General features: G+C 41.9%; 2 protein-coding genes across 6 annotated transcripts in view; both read right to left on the bottom strand.

Annotated features, from left to right (window-relative positions):
• Window positions 1-4,107: 4,107 nt before the first annotated feature.
• On the bottom strand, window positions 4,108-7,987 carry LOC112234954 (m-AAA protease-interacting protein 1, mitochondrial). Its single transcript, XM_024403283.2, has 5 exons — window positions 7,621-7,987; window positions 7,279-7,350; window positions 6,341-6,467; window positions 5,172-5,322; window positions 4,108-4,902 (listed from the first exon to the last, which is right to left on the bottom strand). The coding sequence occupies exons 1-5, from the start codon at window positions 7,936-7,938 to the stop codon at window positions 4,824-4,826; spliced, it is 747 nt and encodes a 248-aa protein (XP_024259051.1). The 5' UTR covers window positions 7,939-7,987; the 3' UTR covers window positions 4,108-4,823.
• A 6,635-nt stretch (window positions 7,988-14,622) lies between these two features.
• The window catches only part of LOC112224070 (leucine-rich repeat flightless-interacting protein 2), a 64,234-nt gene continuing 60,657 nt past the window's right edge, over window positions 14,623-18,199 (bottom strand). The window contains exons 9-13 of one of the 5 annotated variants that reach the window (XM_042315160.1): window positions 17,136-17,185; window positions 16,691-16,808; window positions 16,418-16,497; window positions 16,217-16,304; window positions 14,623-15,373 (exon numbers count right to left, since the gene is read on the bottom strand). In XM_042315160.1, the coding sequence (XP_042171094.1) occupies window positions 15,354-15,373; window positions 16,217-16,304; window positions 16,418-16,497; window positions 16,691-16,808; window positions 17,136-17,185 (356 nt within the window). In that variant the 3' untranslated portion in view covers window positions 14,623-15,353. Of the gene's footprint in view, window positions 15,374-16,199; window positions 16,305-16,417; window positions 16,498-16,690; window positions 16,809-17,135; window positions 17,186-18,199 lie in introns of all 5 variants that reach the window. The other 4 variants (XM_042315151.1, XM_042315146.1, XM_042315180.1 and 1 more) reach the window with 4 other exon arrangements.

Raw genomic sequence — 18,199 nt, 5'->3', positions numbered from 1 at the left:
CGAATCCCACCATACCTTCTCCTCTATGCAATCTGGTTTCAGAGTTGGTCATGGGTGCACCTCAGCCACGCTCAAGGTCCTAAACGATATCTTAACCGCCATCGATGAGAAACAATACTGTGCAGCTGTATTCATTGACCTGGCCAAGGCTTTCGACTCTGTCAATCACCACATCCTCATCGGCAGACTCACCAGCCTTGGTTTCTCAAATGATTGCCTCGCCTGGTTCACCAACTACTTCGCTGATAGAGTTCAGTGTGTCAAACGGGAGGACCTGTTGTCCGTTCCTCTGGCAGTCTCTATGGGGGTGCCACCGGTTTCAATTCTTGGACCGACTCTCTTCTCTGTATACATCAATGATGTTGCACTTGCTGCTGGTGAGTCTCTGATTCACCTCTACGCAGACGACACCATTCTGTATACTACTGGCCCTTCTTTGGACACTGTGTTAACAACCTTCCAGACGAGCTTCAATGCCATACAACTCTCCTTCCGTGGCCTCCAAGTAAAACTAAATGCATGCTCTTCAACCGATCGCTGCCTGCACCTGCCCGCCTGTCCAACATAACTACTCTGGACGGTTCTGACTCCAATCCAAAGTTAAATCTAGAATTGTCTTCCTATTTCGCAACAAAGCATCCTTCACTCATGCTGCCAAACATACCCTCGTAAAACTGACCATCCTACCGATCCTCGACTTCGGCGATGTCATTTACAAAATAGCGTCCAATACCCTACTCAATAAATTGGATGCAGTCTATCACAGTGCCATCCGTTTTGTCACCAAAGCCCCACATAATACCCACCACTGCGACCTGTACGCTCTCATTGGCTGGCCCTCGCTTCATACTCGTCGCCAAACCCACTGGCTCCAGGTCATCTACAAGACCCTGCTAGGTAAAGGTCCCCCTTATCTCAGCTCGCTGGTCACCATAGCAGCACCCACCAGTAGTACGCGCTCCAGCAGGTATATCTCTCTGGTCACCCCCAAAACCAATTCTTCCTTTGGCCACCTCTCCTTCCAGTTCTCTGCTGCCAATGACTGGAATGAACTACAAAAATCTCTGAAACTGGAAACACTTATCTCCCTCACTAGCTTTAAGCACCAGCTGTCAGAGCAGCTCATAGATTACTGCACCTGTACATAGCCCATCTACTGTATGTGTTAGTGAGTCTCAACTTCTGATGATGGGGTAGACAACAGTTTGGACGCTACAGACAGAAGTTGGCAGATCAGTGGTACCGACTTCAGACTATTCCTGTGACACTTCTGGGGGTCGTAGAGCAGAACGGAGAACTCCACTGTGTTCGTGAGAGTCTCATCTTTCCATAAAAGGGTCACATTTTTGTAGCCCAAACAGTTTGGACGCTACAGATGTTTTCGTGTGAAGACCGCTTTTCTGGATGCCTCCTGGTCTGACAAACACCAGAGATGCAGAAGGCATGCGATGGATTTAGACGCAGCCATTAAAACAAAACAAAAATGATTTTGATAGGGATTTTTAAAAATGCAACTTAAATGTTAAATTATATTTTCTTTCATGAATATTTACGATATAGCCAATGGTAACGGCTGTGGTAACTGTTGGGGGTATCACTGCCTGGTACTGCAACTGCACCTTCCGCAACTGCAGGGCTCTTCAACATTGCTCGTTCTAATATTTATATATTTCTTAATTCCATTATTTTACTTTGAGATGTGTGTATTGTTGTGAATTGTTATTATACTGCACCGTTGGACAAGAACACATGCATTTTGCTACACAAACAATAATATCTGCTAAATATGTATATGTGACCAATAAAATTGGATTATTTATTATTATTTGACTCTGTTGGTCATCTATGAACATTCGAACATCTTGGCCATGTTCTGTTATAATCTCCACCGGCACAGCCAGAAGAGGACTGGCCACCCCTCATAGCCTGGTTCCTCTCTAGGTTTCTTCCTAGTTTCTGGCCTTTCTAGGGAGATTTTCCTAGCCACCGTGCTTCTACACCTGCATTGCTTGCTGTTTGGGGTTTTAGGCTGGGTTTCTGTACAGCAATTTGAGATATCAGCTGATGTAAGAAGGGCTTTATAAATAAATTTGATTTGAATCATATGTAAACCATATTATCTTGATATATATAATATTAACATGTATGTTGCATGTTTACCAAACTTCAGTGTATATGTTTTGGGAGGGAAAGCACAAAACACATTTCAACATAATAATTTCACTAAAATGTTAATTGATTTATAACAATGAGTGACTGCCAAAGACAATTGCACAATGGACTGAGAGTAGTTTTCTACTGACACACACACACACACTTTCATGTGAGTCAGTGGGAATGCAATCGCATCACTACTAGTCATGTGCACACAAAAGAGTACTCACTGTACAAAAGAAGAAACATACAGTTGAAGTGGGAAATTTACATACACCTTAGCCAAATATATTTAAACTCAGTTTTTCACAATTCCTGACTTTTAATCCTAGTAAAAAGTAATTGTCTTAGGTCAGTTAGGATCACCACTTTATTTTAAGAATGTGAAATGTCAGAATAATCATAGAGAATAATTTATTTCAGCTTTTATTTATTTCATCACATTCCCAGTAGGTCAGAAGTTTACATACACTCCATTAGTATTTGGTAGCAATGCCTTTAAATAGTCTAATTTGGGTCAAACGTTTCAGGTAGCCTTCCAGAAGCTTCCCACAATGAATTTTGGCCCATTACCCCTGACAGAGCTGGTGTGACTGAATCAGGTTTCTAGGCCTCCTTGATCACACACGCTTTTTCAGTTCTGCCCACAAATTTTCTATAGGATTAAGATCAGAGCTTTGTGATGGCCACTCCAATACCTGGACTTTGTTGTCCTTAAGCCATTTTGCCACAACTTTGGAAGTATGCTTGGGGTCATTGTCCAGTTGGAAGACCGATTTGCGACCAAGCTGTAACTTCCTGACTGATGTCTTGAGATGTTGCTTCAATATATCCACATAATTTTCTTTCCTCGTGATGCCATCTATTTTGTGAAGTGCACCAGTCCCTCCTGCAGCAAAGCACCCTCACAACATGATGCTGCCACCCCCGTGCTTCACGGTTGGGATGGGGTTCTTTGGCTTGAAAGCCTCCACCTTTTTCCTCCAAACATAATGATGGTCATTATGGCCAAACAGTTCTATTTTGTTTTTCATCAGACCAGAGGACATTTCTCCAAAAAGTACAATCTTTGTCCCCATGTGCAGTTGCAAACCGTAGTCTGGCTTTTTTATGGCAGCTTTTGAGCAGTGGCTTCTTTCTTGCTGAGCGGCCTTTCAGGTTATGTTGATATAGGACTAATTTTACTGTGGACATAGATACTTTTGTACCGGTTTCCTCCAGTATCTTCACAAGGTCCTCTGCTGTGGTTTGCACTTTTCGCACAAAAGTACGTTAATCTCTAGGAGACAGAACGCGTCTCCTTACTGAGCGGTATGACGGCTGCATGATCCCATGGTGTTTATACTTGAGTACTATTGTTTGTGCAGATGAACGTGGTACATTCAGGCGTTTGGAAATTGCTCCCAAGGATGAACCAGACCTGTGGAGGTCTACAAAAAAAAATGTCTGAGGTCTTGGCTGATTTCTTTTGATTTTCCCATGATGTCAAGCAAAGAGGCACTGAGTTTGAAGGTAGGCCTTTAAATACATCCACAGGTACAACTCCAATTGACTAAGATGATGTCAATTAGCCTATCAGAAGCTTCTAAAGCCATGACATCCTTTTCTGGAATTTTCCAAGCTGTTTAAAGACAGTCAACTTAGTGTATGTAAACTTCTGACCCACGGGAATTATGATACAGTGAATTATAAGTGAAATAATCTGTCTGTAAACAATTGTTGGAAAAATTACTTGTGTCATGCACAGAGTAGATGTCCTGACCGACTTGCCAAAACTATAGTTTGTTAACAAGAAATGTGTGGAGTGGTTGAAACACAAGTTTTTAATGACTCCAACCTAAATGTATGTAAACTTCCAACTTCAACTGTATACTTTCAGTCACCAACAGTAATTGGTTATCACTTATGTTCAGATGGACTATTCTGGTGACAGAGCACATCTCAAGAAATGGAAACAGTAGCTATAGTAATTTTTATGGCATAGTTGGAATTCATCCTCTCTACATAACTATTGAGTGTGTGAAAGCAAGAGTACAAGGAGGTTTGAGAAAGGTTTGCTCAGGGCATGCTTGAATTATCATCATTTTGTTTTGTTTACATCTGAAACCTAAACAGAAAGTGTGACATTTTCTTCAGTCTGTGTGCACGCTCTACTTGAAGACACCAAAGCGTGGACAGCAGCAGATCGAAGACAGAATCTCAATATGGTGAATCTCAATACAGAGCTAATTTTCACACTGTCTGTATGCCCCTTGTCTACCCTCCCCATTAAACAAAATAATGAATCTCAGGCCTTAGAGGCAGAACTGACAAAGCCTAGTTTTGACCACTGATTGCGGTGCTTGCTGAGACAAGGGCAAAAAAACTCAACAACCTGGTCTTACACAGACTTCCGTATAGTAGTACAATTATGAACAGACATGTTTGAATTTTGCTCTTTTTCTACAGTGGATAGTATGTGACTTCTGGCAGATAGAAAGTTTGCCCTGAATATTCCCCATATATTTTCTGGTCTTGAGTTTTGAGAGCTATTTTGCTCCTGAGGAGCATCTCAAGATTTTAGCAGTTAGGGGGATATTCTTGTAGGGTCAGGAAGAAGGATGGTCTTCCATTCTATGTCTCTCTACTACTCTCCATTTCCCCCTATAATCTCCATTCACAATCCCAGTTTAATCCAGCAGCTTGGAGTGCTCTATCCTGGTGATGGTCCAGTCCGGCGGCACCCCCTTAGTAAACTCCCTTTGGAATCTGCAAAAAGCCATGATGGATAAAAGGGTTGTTAAACAGGAAGTGTAAACATTAAGCACGTGAGACACTTGACAGTCATGCAAAGGAGGTTACTGCAGGTAGTTGTTTCCTTGGGAACAGATCTAGGATCTAAGACTGTTTGCAGACTTAATGCTTTCTATTTGTCAGAGAGATACTTGAATTGCTTTATCACAGCCACTTCCAACTGCAGACCATTAAATCAACTGTGAACATTATACTTTAGCAACAATAACAAACAAAAAACTCACTCATAGTTCGCTGTGAGCAATCTCTTAGTCTCTGGCTCACCCTCACCACCTATGGCCACCTGAAAGATGCGTGTTCCCTCCAATGATTCCTCAGGCAACCGGGCACTTGTTAGATACCAGTACCTCATCAGAATACTGACAAACTTCCGCCCTGAAAGAATAGAGATGAATGTTTTTGTAACAACAACAAAACGCCTACAGTAGGGCTGTGACAGTCATAGAATTTTGGATGATTAAAATCAAGATGTAAAAGCAGGAAGTGTACCCATCAATATGCTGTGATTTGTTGATTCAACTTACTTGACCTTACAAAAAATAAATGTCATTGCATGAGCCATGTTAACATAATTTGAATGAATATTTACATTACCATGGAAATCATTGCATCACAATACCAGGCAGCCATACTCCGAGTCAATATTTACGTAATAACAACATAACAAATTCGTCGTTTATTTTTTTGTTATACAGAAATAACAAAGCATGCTGAAAAGCTGCTGTGTTGTTCAATGTACATGTAACCAGATCAAAATTCCCACCTGCGGTTCCCAATGGGTGGCAGGGTAGCCTAGTGGTTAGAGCGTTGGACTAGGAACCGGAAGGTTGCAAGTTCAAATCCCCGAGCTGACAAGGTACAAATCTGTCGTTCTGCCCCTGAACAGGCAGTTAACCCACTGTTCCTAGGCCGTCATTGAAAATAAGAATTTGTTCTTAACTGACTTGCCTGGTTAAATAAAGGAAAAAAAATAATATAATTTTATTTTCAGGACAGTTTTCATCCATAAACGTCAGTTACACGGTAATAGTGCCAGCCCTAAAAACGCCTATGCCAGGTCATTCAGTTCTTATGGCAAATGCATTTATTGCACACCAGGCATACAGGCTCTGGTGAATGAGACTACTGTGATAACTAATTTCCTTCCCTTGATGAGCTCCCATTTGTCAATCTGAAATGTAATGGCACAGTGCTTACTAATCCAATCACTTATTCAATTCTTACAGATATGCAATCGAAGTCTATACAAAAGGAAATACATAATTTTATTGGAATCCACCCACATTTAGTTAACATATTACTGACTGTTGACATCAGAAATGATCAGTCATAGTAAAGGAGTAGGTGGTTTAGTGTGTTGTTTTTTGCTGTGTAGATATAACCTGGCTCTTACCATCATCATCATAACAGATGCCAACATCCCCTGGTGTTGTGTACATCAAGTCTTCCGGATCAGCAGAAAGTGCTTGCAGGTGGCTGGGAGGGAGCAGAGCACATTTCTCTTCCAGTTTTGCAATCAGCTGTGAGGGAGAAAATGCAGAGAGGAAATATGAGAAAGGGCCTAATGCCTGCAGATAACGTGGTATACATTTATATTTTAGTTATTTAGCACAGTAGTTCGGCAGTCCGGCTAACAACCTACCCCTGAAAGCTGTAATAGTTGCAATTTCAAAATTGGGTAGTGCATCGTCAGTTTTCCTCTCGTCATGTCAGTCATTGCACACCTTAGAGCAGGCTTTTCCAAACTCGGCCCTGAGTTTGGGAAACCCTGCCTTAAAGAGACATTTATAACTTGTAAGAAATGTCTAGATGAACTAGCCCATGTCAGCGACATTTAGCCCATAGATTATGTTGTAATATTTGAGTCACTCAAATATCACATGAATACACATTAGACAAGGCAAAATGTATAGAATTGCAAGAAAGAAAGAAAAAAAACAGAGGGGTGTGAACAGTTTGTGTCATGAAGAGTGGTTGTGCCCATAGAAACTGACGTGGGGAGAAGATGTTCCCCTAATGCTGGAAGGGGGGCGGAGGATGTTCCCCAATGCTGGAAGGGGGGGGCTTGAGTGAAAAAGCTTAGGAACCCCTAATTTAACAGACGCTAGTATCCAGAATGACTTACAGAAGCTATCAGGGTTAAGTGCTTTGCACAAGGGCACATTGGCATATTTTTGACCTAGTCAGCTTGAGGATTTGAACCAGCAACCTTTTGGTTACAATGTTCTCAACCGCTAGGGCTGGCTGCCACCCCCCAACCCACTAGCAGCTCTCCTATCAATTCTACACTGAAATGACTTGTGCAAAAATGTCTGAGAATATAATACTCACGTCTTTAGCAACCAGACCTTCAAGAGACTCAAATTGACTCCCTGACAACAGTCTTGAAACATGGGAGAATGCCTGCAACAACATATTATATTTGAGCTATAACACAACGTAACAATTATGTAAGATGCACTAAGGAACCAGTTCAACTGTTCATGATTAGAAGGGGAAACAGTCAAACATTTCACAAGAACTGGATTGTGTACAAAACTTAGCTTGCAGTAACGCCCACGTTGTTTCTCTTGGCAAGCTGTGGTATTAGTCAAGCATACTTTAATAAGAAATTAAGTATTTCTGGTCTAACTAGCTAGAGACTACTTATTCCACGGACTGTATCCTACCTACCTGTTTAGATCCCTCTGTGAATTCTTCGATTTTGAATTCCTTGTCAAAATAAACCCGAATCAAAAAATAGTATATTCGGGTTCGAAACCATATGAAAGGGTTGGGGATGCCAACCACAACCACCTTCTGGTTTTGTTTACCTCCACCTCGATCAGAGCTGTAAGATCGGACTGTGGAAATGACACCAACGGACAAAGTTGGAGCCAGGCGAGTAGTCTTGTTGGACTGGGGCTGCACAACGTGATCAGGTTTCAAGAAACGAATCAGTACTGAAGGCGGCCTGCTACGGTAACAACCTCTTAACATGGACAGCGCCATCTTTTCCTCCCACCGCAACTCGGTCCTTTAGTCTGCATCGTCCGACAGAAAACATGGGTACACATTACTTGGTTTCTATACAACCTCTGACGATAAAAATCTAAAAGTAGGAAGGTTTTAGATATAATTCCTACATTACTTAATGTGTACTTAACATATTTGATATTTCTATATATATTTTTTATCTTTGTATTTTTAAGTAATATAAACACAACATTCACCCACTGATGGCTAGTATACTACGGTTCCATTTTTGCGGAAGGTAAACAGTGTCACACTGATACATGCTCGCATATGGAACTTCAGCCATAATATCTGTCGAGTTCAGGTCTATAAAATTAAGTTATGGAACACCAGGAGAAAGTTTCACTCCCTGTCTTTACATGAGTGGATAAAGACAATTTTGTACGAGACATTTATACAATAGTAAGCCATCTCTTTCGGAAATAAAAAATCTAGTTAAATTAAAAAAAAGTTTATTGGTCTCTTACACAGTTTAGCAGCTGTTATAGCGAAAGCTCATGCTACTATATCCTAACACTGTGTAGTAAAATGTCAAACAAGTACACAAATAATTAAAATGTACAATACAAATAAACTATAAATCAAGAACTTCTGGGCGAATCCAATTAACAACCCAGATAGCACTGAAACTAATCAACATGCAATCAACAGGATCACACCTACTCATTCAAGGGCTTTTCTTTATTTTTACATTGTAGAATAGTGAAGACATCAAAACTATGAAATAACACATATGGAATCATGTAGTAACCAACAAGGTGTTAAACAAATCAAAATGTATTTTATATTTGAGATTTTTCAAAGTAGCCACCCTTTGCCTTGATGACAGCTTTGCACACTCTTGGCATTCTCTTAACCAGCTTCACCTGGAATGCTTTTCCAACAGTCTTGAAGGAGTTTCCACATATGTCGAGCACTTGTTGGCTGCGTTTCCTTCACTCTGCGGTCCAACTCATCCCAAACCATCTCAATTGGGTTTAGGTCGGGCGATTGTGGAGGACAGGTCATCTGATGCAGCACTCCATCACTCTCCTTGGTCAAATAGCCCTTACACATCCTGGAGGTGTGTTGGTCATTGTCCCATTGAAAAACAAATGATATTCACACTAAGTGCAAACCAGATGGGATGGAGTATCACTGCAGAATGCTGTGGTAGCCATGCTGGTTAAGTGTGCCTTGAATTCTAAATAAATCACAGACAGTACCACTAGCAAAGCACCCCCACACCACCTCCTCCATGGAGAGCCAGAATGTTGTTGTGCTCCATAACCGCAAGGTGTCTGCTTCCTCATGCTTGTGTAGCCAAAATGTCCCTGCTTTGGGGGATTTCTCAGCAGGTCACTGTGGAATGACTCCAAATAGCTTGAATTTGAACTAAAAGAAAAGGTAAAAAGAGAAGAGGGGTAGACTAAATTGAGTACATTGTCTGGAAGGTACTCTGTGCCCCTCAGGTTACATCTAACCACCTGTAATCCAATAACACAAACCAAACAAACACTACCCAATTAATTTTTATCATGCTTACTGTAAATTATGCCATCAATTTGTAAATATTTTGGCCAACTTATCTTCACCTTGTGCAGAGCTAGGGGTTGAAAATGCATGTTGGTGGAATCAGATTCCACAATGTAACCACCCCAGTAATTGTATTTATCTCTATTAGACTGGCTAGCTAAGCATACCTAACATGGACATTTCAATATTTTTAACTTGCTGTTAGCTAACTAGCGTCACTAAATTGGCAGCAAGATTGCTAGCCAGCCGAGACTGGCTGAGGACCAACTAACCAACCAAAGACAATTTATATACATTCATCATTCCTACCAACACACAAACAGAGAGTGAGTTAGCTATAACAATTATATTTTTAGTGTTTTCCAGACAAGGGTGGAATAGACGGCTACCAAATTGAGATACCAAATAAGAGTAACATTAGCCAGTTTACGTTAGCTAACATCAGTCAAAGATGGAACTGAAATTGTGTTGACAGTGTGTATACCAAACGATAAGATTTAGCTGATGTCTTTCAGAGTTCAATACAGGAATGACACATTAGTTAGCTAGCTAACGTTAGGTTAAATCTAATTGAGAATTGTCCGTTTTGTTGTGGAGGACCATAATCTATGGTATCACATCATTTCTCAGTTGACGTCGAAATGGATTCCCCCCCCATCGGTTCAGTCTGAACATCCCTCTGATAATCTTTAGTCACCGCATCATTCTTGATGGCCGCAAGTCACTAGCAGAATCGGGGTGAATCTCTGGTAGGTAGAACCGTAAAAGGTAACTAATTTTCACCCTTGTGTGTAATTAGTACAGCCAGGCACAGAACACCACATGGGCATGATGACAAACATTAGTCAAAAACTGTTTCCCCAAAAAATTAGCTAGAGAAGTTGTAAGATTACTGTGTTGGTCATTCGAAGTAAACAACTCCATTATTCAAGTTTGTGGGAAGCAGTGTTGCCAACTCCTCAGTAAGGAAATTAGCTATTGGCTGTCCTAAAAGTCGATAGAAGGCGCTTAATGACGTCATCGTCTAATTTGCATAATTTGCCATGTGCATGTAATTGTGATGGACGCTGTAGGAGAGAGGAATAACGTCGTGGGAGAGACAAAAAGTGAGTAAAAAACACCCTAAATAATGTTTAAAATTACAAAGGAGCTTTCTTCTGCCGATTCTTTTTTTTATGTCACAATTCCAACCCTCCTCCTTTATCCGGTCTTGGGACCGGCAAAAGTGACACGAAAGAGACACTCTGGCGGAGTTTTTATTAGATTTTTTTAAATTTGATTTAATTTTTTTTTTTTTTTTAGTTTCGTTTTCTTAATTTGGTTTGGTTTTTAACCTCATGGTGCAGTTGGGAGCCTACAACAAGTCACAGTAAAACATTAACATTTTTAACCATAATATTTTGTTGTTGTATACAATCCACATTAACAATATAAATGGACCAAAAAGAGACAATAGAAATAACTGTCAATGGCAATGTGAGAAAATTATGGTAACTGGCCCTAATTCAGGTTAATAGCTTAAAAAAAAAAAAAGTAAACCAGGGCGGGATCAGCCAGCGGCGGCTTCCCGCATGCGCGATTCATTTGCAGTCTGGACGCGGAGGGGTGAACATCTCCTGCTCCGACTGCTGCTCGAGGACTGAGCGGCCTGTGAGTGCTCTGGGACGGGGGTGGGGCACAAGGCAGCACCTGCTGCTCGTTGAGAAGAGGAAGAAAGATACGTGCTTTCACGTCAGTCTCCAATAACACCAGAAAAAGTCGCTAGATTTGTCGCTAGTCGCTTTTTTGAAAATGTGTCACTAGAGGGGTCTGAATACTCACTAAATATAGCGAAGCCCCCACAACCGGGCGGCCTTTATTGGCATTCGCTATGAATGCCGGACTTTGGTTCACTATGAGCAGACGAATACATAGGGAGTCAAAACTTTGAGTCTACCAGTGAAATGAAAATGTGCGAGTACCATCTTGTGGTTTGGATAATTGTGATGTTTATGATAGAAGCGTAGCGTTGTTCGTATAGTAATGACTATAAGCCATTGCAGAGCCAGGGTGAAATTCCCCTTAAAGATAGCTAGGTGGGACAACAACACATCACAGACATAGTAAGTACATTTTTCCTCAATAAAGTAGCTATCAGAAAAGTCTGAGCTAGTAAGGGGGGAAGAAAGTCAATTTAGAGTGGTAGTTCACAAAATGTTTTTTTTTTTTTTTGTGAGGTGGCGGTGCGAGGGGGATTTATTTAAATTACTCTTAGAAGAGGTAGGGTTTCAGATGTTTTCGGAAGATGGGCAGGGACTCTGCTGTTCTAGCCCCAGAGGGAAGCTGGTTCCACCATTGGGGTGTCAGGACAGAGAAGAGCTTGCACTGGGCTGAGTTGGAGCTGCCCTTTCATAGGTCTTGTAGTGGATGCGAGCTTTGACTAGAAGCCAGTGGAGCATGTGGAGGAGTGGGGATGACATGGTAGAACTTGGGAAGGTTGAACACCAGGTGGGCTGCAGCATTCAGGATACGTTGCAGGAAGGGATGGCAAAAGCGGGGAGCCTAGCCAACAGCGAGTTGTGTGAGGTAGGGCTGTACTGTGTGGAAGTTGTAGAGCATGAACCTGCAGGAACAAGTCACTGCTTTGATGTTTGCAGAGAATGACGGGGTGTTGTCCAGGGTCACGCCAAAGTTCTTTGCACTCGGAGGGGAACACCGTGGAGTTGTCAACCGTGATCGAGAGGTCTTGGTGCTGGCAGACCTTCCCAGAGAGGAAGAGCATCTCCATCCTTTTGAGGTTATGCTTGATGTGGTGGGCTGACATCCAAGCTGAGATATCTGCCAGTTGTGCAAAAATGGGTGTCAACAACTGGGTGTCAGAAGTGAGGAAAGGAGAAAAATCAGTTGAGTGACATCTGCACAGCAATGATAGGAGAGACCATGTGAGGATATGATGGAGCCGAGTGACTTGGTGTATAGAAAGAAGAGTGGGTCTATAACCGAGTCCTGGGGGAGACCAGTAGTGAGAGTACGTGGTGCAGATCCTCTCCACGTCACCTGGTTGGAGCAGCCTGCCAACACTAACCACTAGGCTACCTGCTGCCTGCCTCCGTGACACAGAGAAGAGCAGTCTTGGTTGAGTGACCTGCCTTGAAGCCTGACTGGTTAAGATCAAGAAGTTCTGAGATAGGATTGGTTGAAAAACGAGTCTTAATGCCTCCAACCTAAGTGTATGTAAACTTCCGACTTCAACTGTACATACTACCTCAATTAGCCCAACTAACTGGTGCCTGTATGTAGCCTTGCTACTGTATATAGCCTCGCTATTATGAGGATTCTGTGTTATGCACTATAGCCCGTTACCATATATGTGATTGAATATTCTCTGCTGTTGGCTTGTGTGGATGTATGTATGTGTTATGCAACATAGCTGACTTGAATCATTGTTAACAGTTTCAGGGCCATGGGCCTTTCTCATGATGGAAAAATACAGAATAACATGAAGACAGGAACTGTGCAATGAGTAGGGGGGGCACATTCAGAACGTAGTGTTGCGAGAACAAACAGTCTTTTGTTAGATAACAGGAGCCAGGTGCCTGATAACTGTATATTCTACACAGCTACAACACTGACCGCTGAAGCGCTAAGGGGGCTGGGACCAGCTCTGCGCCAACAATCAACGATAGGCTGGGTCAGTCTAAACCACGCCCAGTCTCTACTCTGACAGGCCGGCTCGGAAGCAGGAACTATTTCTGTCAGAGTATATTTATAATATCTTTGTCAAGAACAAGACAGTTCTCTGTTTGCCCTGCGAGGTGGGACAGAGAGCCCATATATACGGAAATTGCATTTACCACTTATTGCTTAGCTAATAAAAAATACATAGTATACAATCGGTGACTCATTGTCATATTTATCCTGATACCAGATTCGAATTAACGCAACTCTAACACTACTGTTATTTTTCACTGTCTTTTTACTGTTGTTTATTTCTTTACTTATCTATTGTTCACCAAATACCTATTTTTTTACTCTAAGATTGCACTGTTGGTTAGGGCCAGTAAGTAAGCATTTCACTGTAAGGTGAACCTGTTGTATTTGGAGCACGTGACAAATAAACTATGATTTGATTTTAGTTGAGTTACCCTTTAACATTATACTTACTCCACAATACTGACGACGGTTAAGCTCCTAGAGAGATATTATCACCTATGGCTGCAAATATTGAGGCGGATAATTCTAATGCTTATGTAAGGGATAATCAACGAGGGGCTGTGCGTGGAAAATAATGAACGACGTGGAATGTGTGTTCTACGATGCGCTAGCGAGTAATTAAGTTACTAGCAAGTTTACTAGATAGCTAGCTACAGTAGTTGCTGTGGTAACCAAACAGACTTTCTAGTTTAGCTAACCAAACTATCAGTCCTGGCTTGCTATTATGAAAATTGAATTCAACAGTACCAACACTGTTTTTAATTGAACTTTTGCTTTTAAAAGCAGCTTAAACAAAACATGTAAAAATTAACTATAGCCTTTGAATTTGACCGTGCAAATATACTGTGCATTATAGGGAAATAATGCCCGCTCTAGAATGTCCTTCAAGCCAATGAGAAAGGAGTATTCAACAATGCCATGGTATAACCTATAATAATACACTATGTCAAGATTTGGCACATCAGTGTGCACCTGACAACTTGTGCGCATGTTGACTTGTGTCTATCCCCACCGGGTTGAAACACAGGTGAAACATTCATGGACATTTAGTGATGTTAGCTTGCTGTTGCTATCTATTTTGTCCTGGTATAGAAACATTGAGTTGTTATTTTACCTGAAATGTACAAGGTCCTTTTTTTGCTGGATCTTTCTAGAATTTTGACCTATTTTGAGTCACACGTGTGTTCTCTACTATGACAATTAATCCACAGATAAAAGGGGAAACCTAGTTACGGCAACCAACTGGACCAACTGGAATCTGAGTTAGAAAAATGGTTGAAATCACGTCGGCATGTAAAAACATTCTGTGTGACAATTATATTGATTGTGGTAATAGAGACGGTGTAGCCTGGGAAGGTGGGATGCACACACAACCTTCCATGGCCTTTAGACTACACAAGCCCTTGGACTTGAGACACAACAGGTAACAAACATACACACCCAACCACGGTAAAATGTGCTCATACTTTGGCTTTAGGACACAGATGAGAGAAATGCAGGGTATAAGAGCGGGAAAAAAAACAAAAACAATCATACAAGTGCACACAATAAATGCTCTCATATACACAGTACACCATGTTCACCCAGTTTAGGCCATGTCCTCTCGGTTTAGTAAATGTGGACATAGGGGGTTGAGTGAGGAGGCGGGTGGCTCAGGACAGAGGGACATCCAGTATTAGTCTGTACACTGGGGATGTGGGGTGGATAGGAGCGCCATGTAGCCCAAGCAGCCAGTGCGGTCCAAAGAACCCCCTCCAGTCCCAAGGCGCCCCCCCCTGTAGCGCCACATTTCCTATAATTCTCTGGTGCAGAGCAGCGCCACCCCCTGGTAGAGGAAGTGAGGCAGACAGGCACATATGGCTATGAAGAATTCTCATCATTGGAAAAAACAAAGACATTAAGAAAATGGCACATCACGCATTTTTGTGTGTTGTGCGCTTCAGCGATTAGGATCTCAAATTTCTCAAGGTTCTTTTCATAAGGTTGCGAGGCAGATGGAGAGGAGAGCTCAATGCAAGGTCGGACACTCCGTCATATGTGGACAGCCATTGGTGGACAGACAGGATAGGGTCGGAATTATGCTGGCAGGTCATCGTTAGGGAGTCGGTGCCGTGGTGCGATTGGCCTTCATCTTGTCCAGCCGCTTGGAGAGGTGGCTGTTGTTCGACTCAAGTTCGTCAATCTTATCCAGCGTTGACCGCAACTGCCATCACGGAAGGAACAGAAGGCACAAAGATCAATCATTAACTTTAAATCGGAGACGCTATTATTCAAGATCAACAATGAATTAGTAACATACTGCTCCAATGTTTTTGTATTAAAATAAATACAATAAATGTTACCTTACAGCCCAATTCCCTTACTTCACAGTCTACCAAGTGTGTGTAACAGGGTTGGTTATGTTTCCGCTTGCCTCTAAAGAAATGCGTATTTAAATGTTCAAGCGCTATTATTGGTTGGTTCAATTCCAATGACAATAAGGCGTGTTGTTGCCCCCCTTGCAGATAGGGAGAGATCGATTGTCAGGTCTCCCCAGTATGAAAACGTGATGCAAGGGGTAAGTCACGTTCTGAATACTGTATTCTATTTTTATATTTTACAATGTGTACCAGTTTGCTGTACAATCCTGGATTATACATGTGTGGGTATATGGTACCTGTCAGGGATTAAGGGGCTTTCTGGGATGTGCTTTGGTATACGAGTGTGTTAGCTAGCATGCACTGATGTAATGGTCACATAAGCTCACTGCTAACACAGTTGTCATGCTACATATTTTACCATTGACAGCCATCAACATCATTAAGCCCTGCACAACTAACGTGCTGTTTCCTATTTAATCACAGGTAATAAAAAATGCTCAACTGGGACCACTGGCTGGGGTGACTTCTTTGAACTAAACACAACGCAAGGAGAGTACAATTAATATCTGTTACATCAGAAGCAATGTTCTGACGATTGTAGGCCCCTGACATCTGGTCTCTGCATAGCAGCTTGATTCAAGCCACATGACTGACAGCTGGGGGCCATACCTCTCTCTGCAGCTTACGTTTCTCAGCCTTCAACTCGTCTTCCACTTTCTCTGCATTCTCTGATGCACCCTTGTAGCGGGTCACCTGACCCTCGAGCCTGGTAACCTGCAGATTGGTGAGAATCATGAGAATCTCAGCCAATAACAAGTCAAATTAATAGTAACTATCTGTGATGATTATCACTCTGCAATCAACCAGGTTAATGGCAGTACACTTACATTCTGTTCCAAAGCGGTCACCTCCTGCTCTGATTTTACAAGTTTGAACTTCAGGTCACTAAGTTGCCTGCTGGCATCTCCTGCAAATGTGTGTGTGGGGGGTGGGGGTGGGGGGCAAGATCTGATGTGCAGCATATGAATACTATGGAAATCGCATTGTTAGGACTAACATTAATTTATGTCTCGAGTTATTAATTTCATAGGTCACAACATTTCAGGTGTGTGTCAGATGCCAAGGAACCAAAAAGCCTGCATTGGAGCTGTGGCTCTTACTCTGCAGGTCTTGTATGTGGGGGTCTGTGCCGTTCTCCAGAACCTCACCCTCTGGGCTAGAGCCCTCAGTCCCGTTCCTCAATTTCTTTTGCTCTACTTGGGCCTTCAGTTTCTTCACCTATAGGGAGGACCACATTCAGAACATAGTTAAAACATCTGTATGTAAGTGAGTGACTTCACATTGTACAGTGACTTCAATTTAGTCCAGTCACCCATGCACCTCGGTTTATCGGCCTATCATTTCAACCAAGCATGATTTAACGTTAGTTAATACACAATTTAGCTGCAGCAAGTTCATTTTAGGTCCTACAGATTCAGATTGAGAAAAGTTGCAGCCCTATAAAAACAAGAAATAGCAGCAACACCAATGTAGCCAATTCAGTTGGGAAGTTCAGCTAACGTAACAAGTGACCCAGACAGACTATGGATAGATGTCCTTCCTCACCTGTCCTATCAAGTTCTCCCGCTCGTCAACCAGCTTCCTCAGGCGGATCTCTGAAAGAAATACAGGCAGATCGAGATTTAGAGCTCATCTGCTTCACTTCAGTATTACAGAAAATGTTGGACAACTGCTTACAGTACAGGATCAGTCTCACATTAAATACACATTAAAAGTATCACAGAACTTCTCACAATTATCAGTAAGCATCTAACACATTTATTACACATAATTGCATTATTTTCATGCAAGAACAATCATAACAACTTGTAAAACCAATGTTGACATACCAGGGGTGGGAGGAGCCAAGTACATGGACAGGGAGGGGCTGAGTCAGAGTGGGAGGAGTTTAGAGTCCCTTGATGCATGCAATGGAGCAGGTGTCCATTGGGAGAGGATATGTGAGGGGTGGGGCTATGGTTAGCATGCAGAAACTGTGGAGAGGACACTCAACCTCTAAAGCATTTTTATGCTAAACAGCGAATGGATGAGGGAAGATAAACATAAGAGATTTGCTTGTGCGTCAATGACAGGCAGACACCACTACATATTATACTATAATGCATAAGAACTACAGTTCCTTTCTCAAAGCTGGTAATGACTTACTTTATTCATTAAGGAAAAGGGTCAAGGTATTTCCTTACAAAAAGTGCACATGAAGAAACATTTAGACCAGAGATTAACAAAGGATTCATATTCCTACACTGTGTACAACTTGTCTAGCAGTCCTATCATTATATGAATTCAGCACACATGGCATACAGTGCCTTCGGAACGTTTCTGACCCCTCGACTTTCTCCACATTTTGTTATGCTACAGCCTTATTCTGAAATGGATTTTAAAAAATGTTGCCCTCATGAAATCGACCAACAATACCCTATAACGACAAAGCGAAAACAGGTTTAGAAATGTTTGCAAATTAATTAAAAATAACAGTAATACCTTATTTACATAAGTATTCAGACCCTTCGCTATGAGAATCGAGATTGAGCTCTGGTGCATCCTGTTTCGATTGATCATCCGTGAAATGTTACCACATCTTGTTTGGAGTCCACCTGTGGCAAATTCAA

The sequence above is a fragment of the Oncorhynchus tshawytscha genome, linkage group LG03 (genome assembly GCF_018296145.1).
Source record: "Oncorhynchus tshawytscha isolate Ot180627B linkage group LG03, Otsh_v2.0, whole genome shotgun sequence".
Classification (NCBI taxonomy): Eukaryota; Metazoa; Chordata; class Actinopteri; order Salmoniformes; family Salmonidae; genus Oncorhynchus; species Oncorhynchus tshawytscha.
This window is presented reverse-complemented; position numbering and strand designations above follow the sequence as displayed.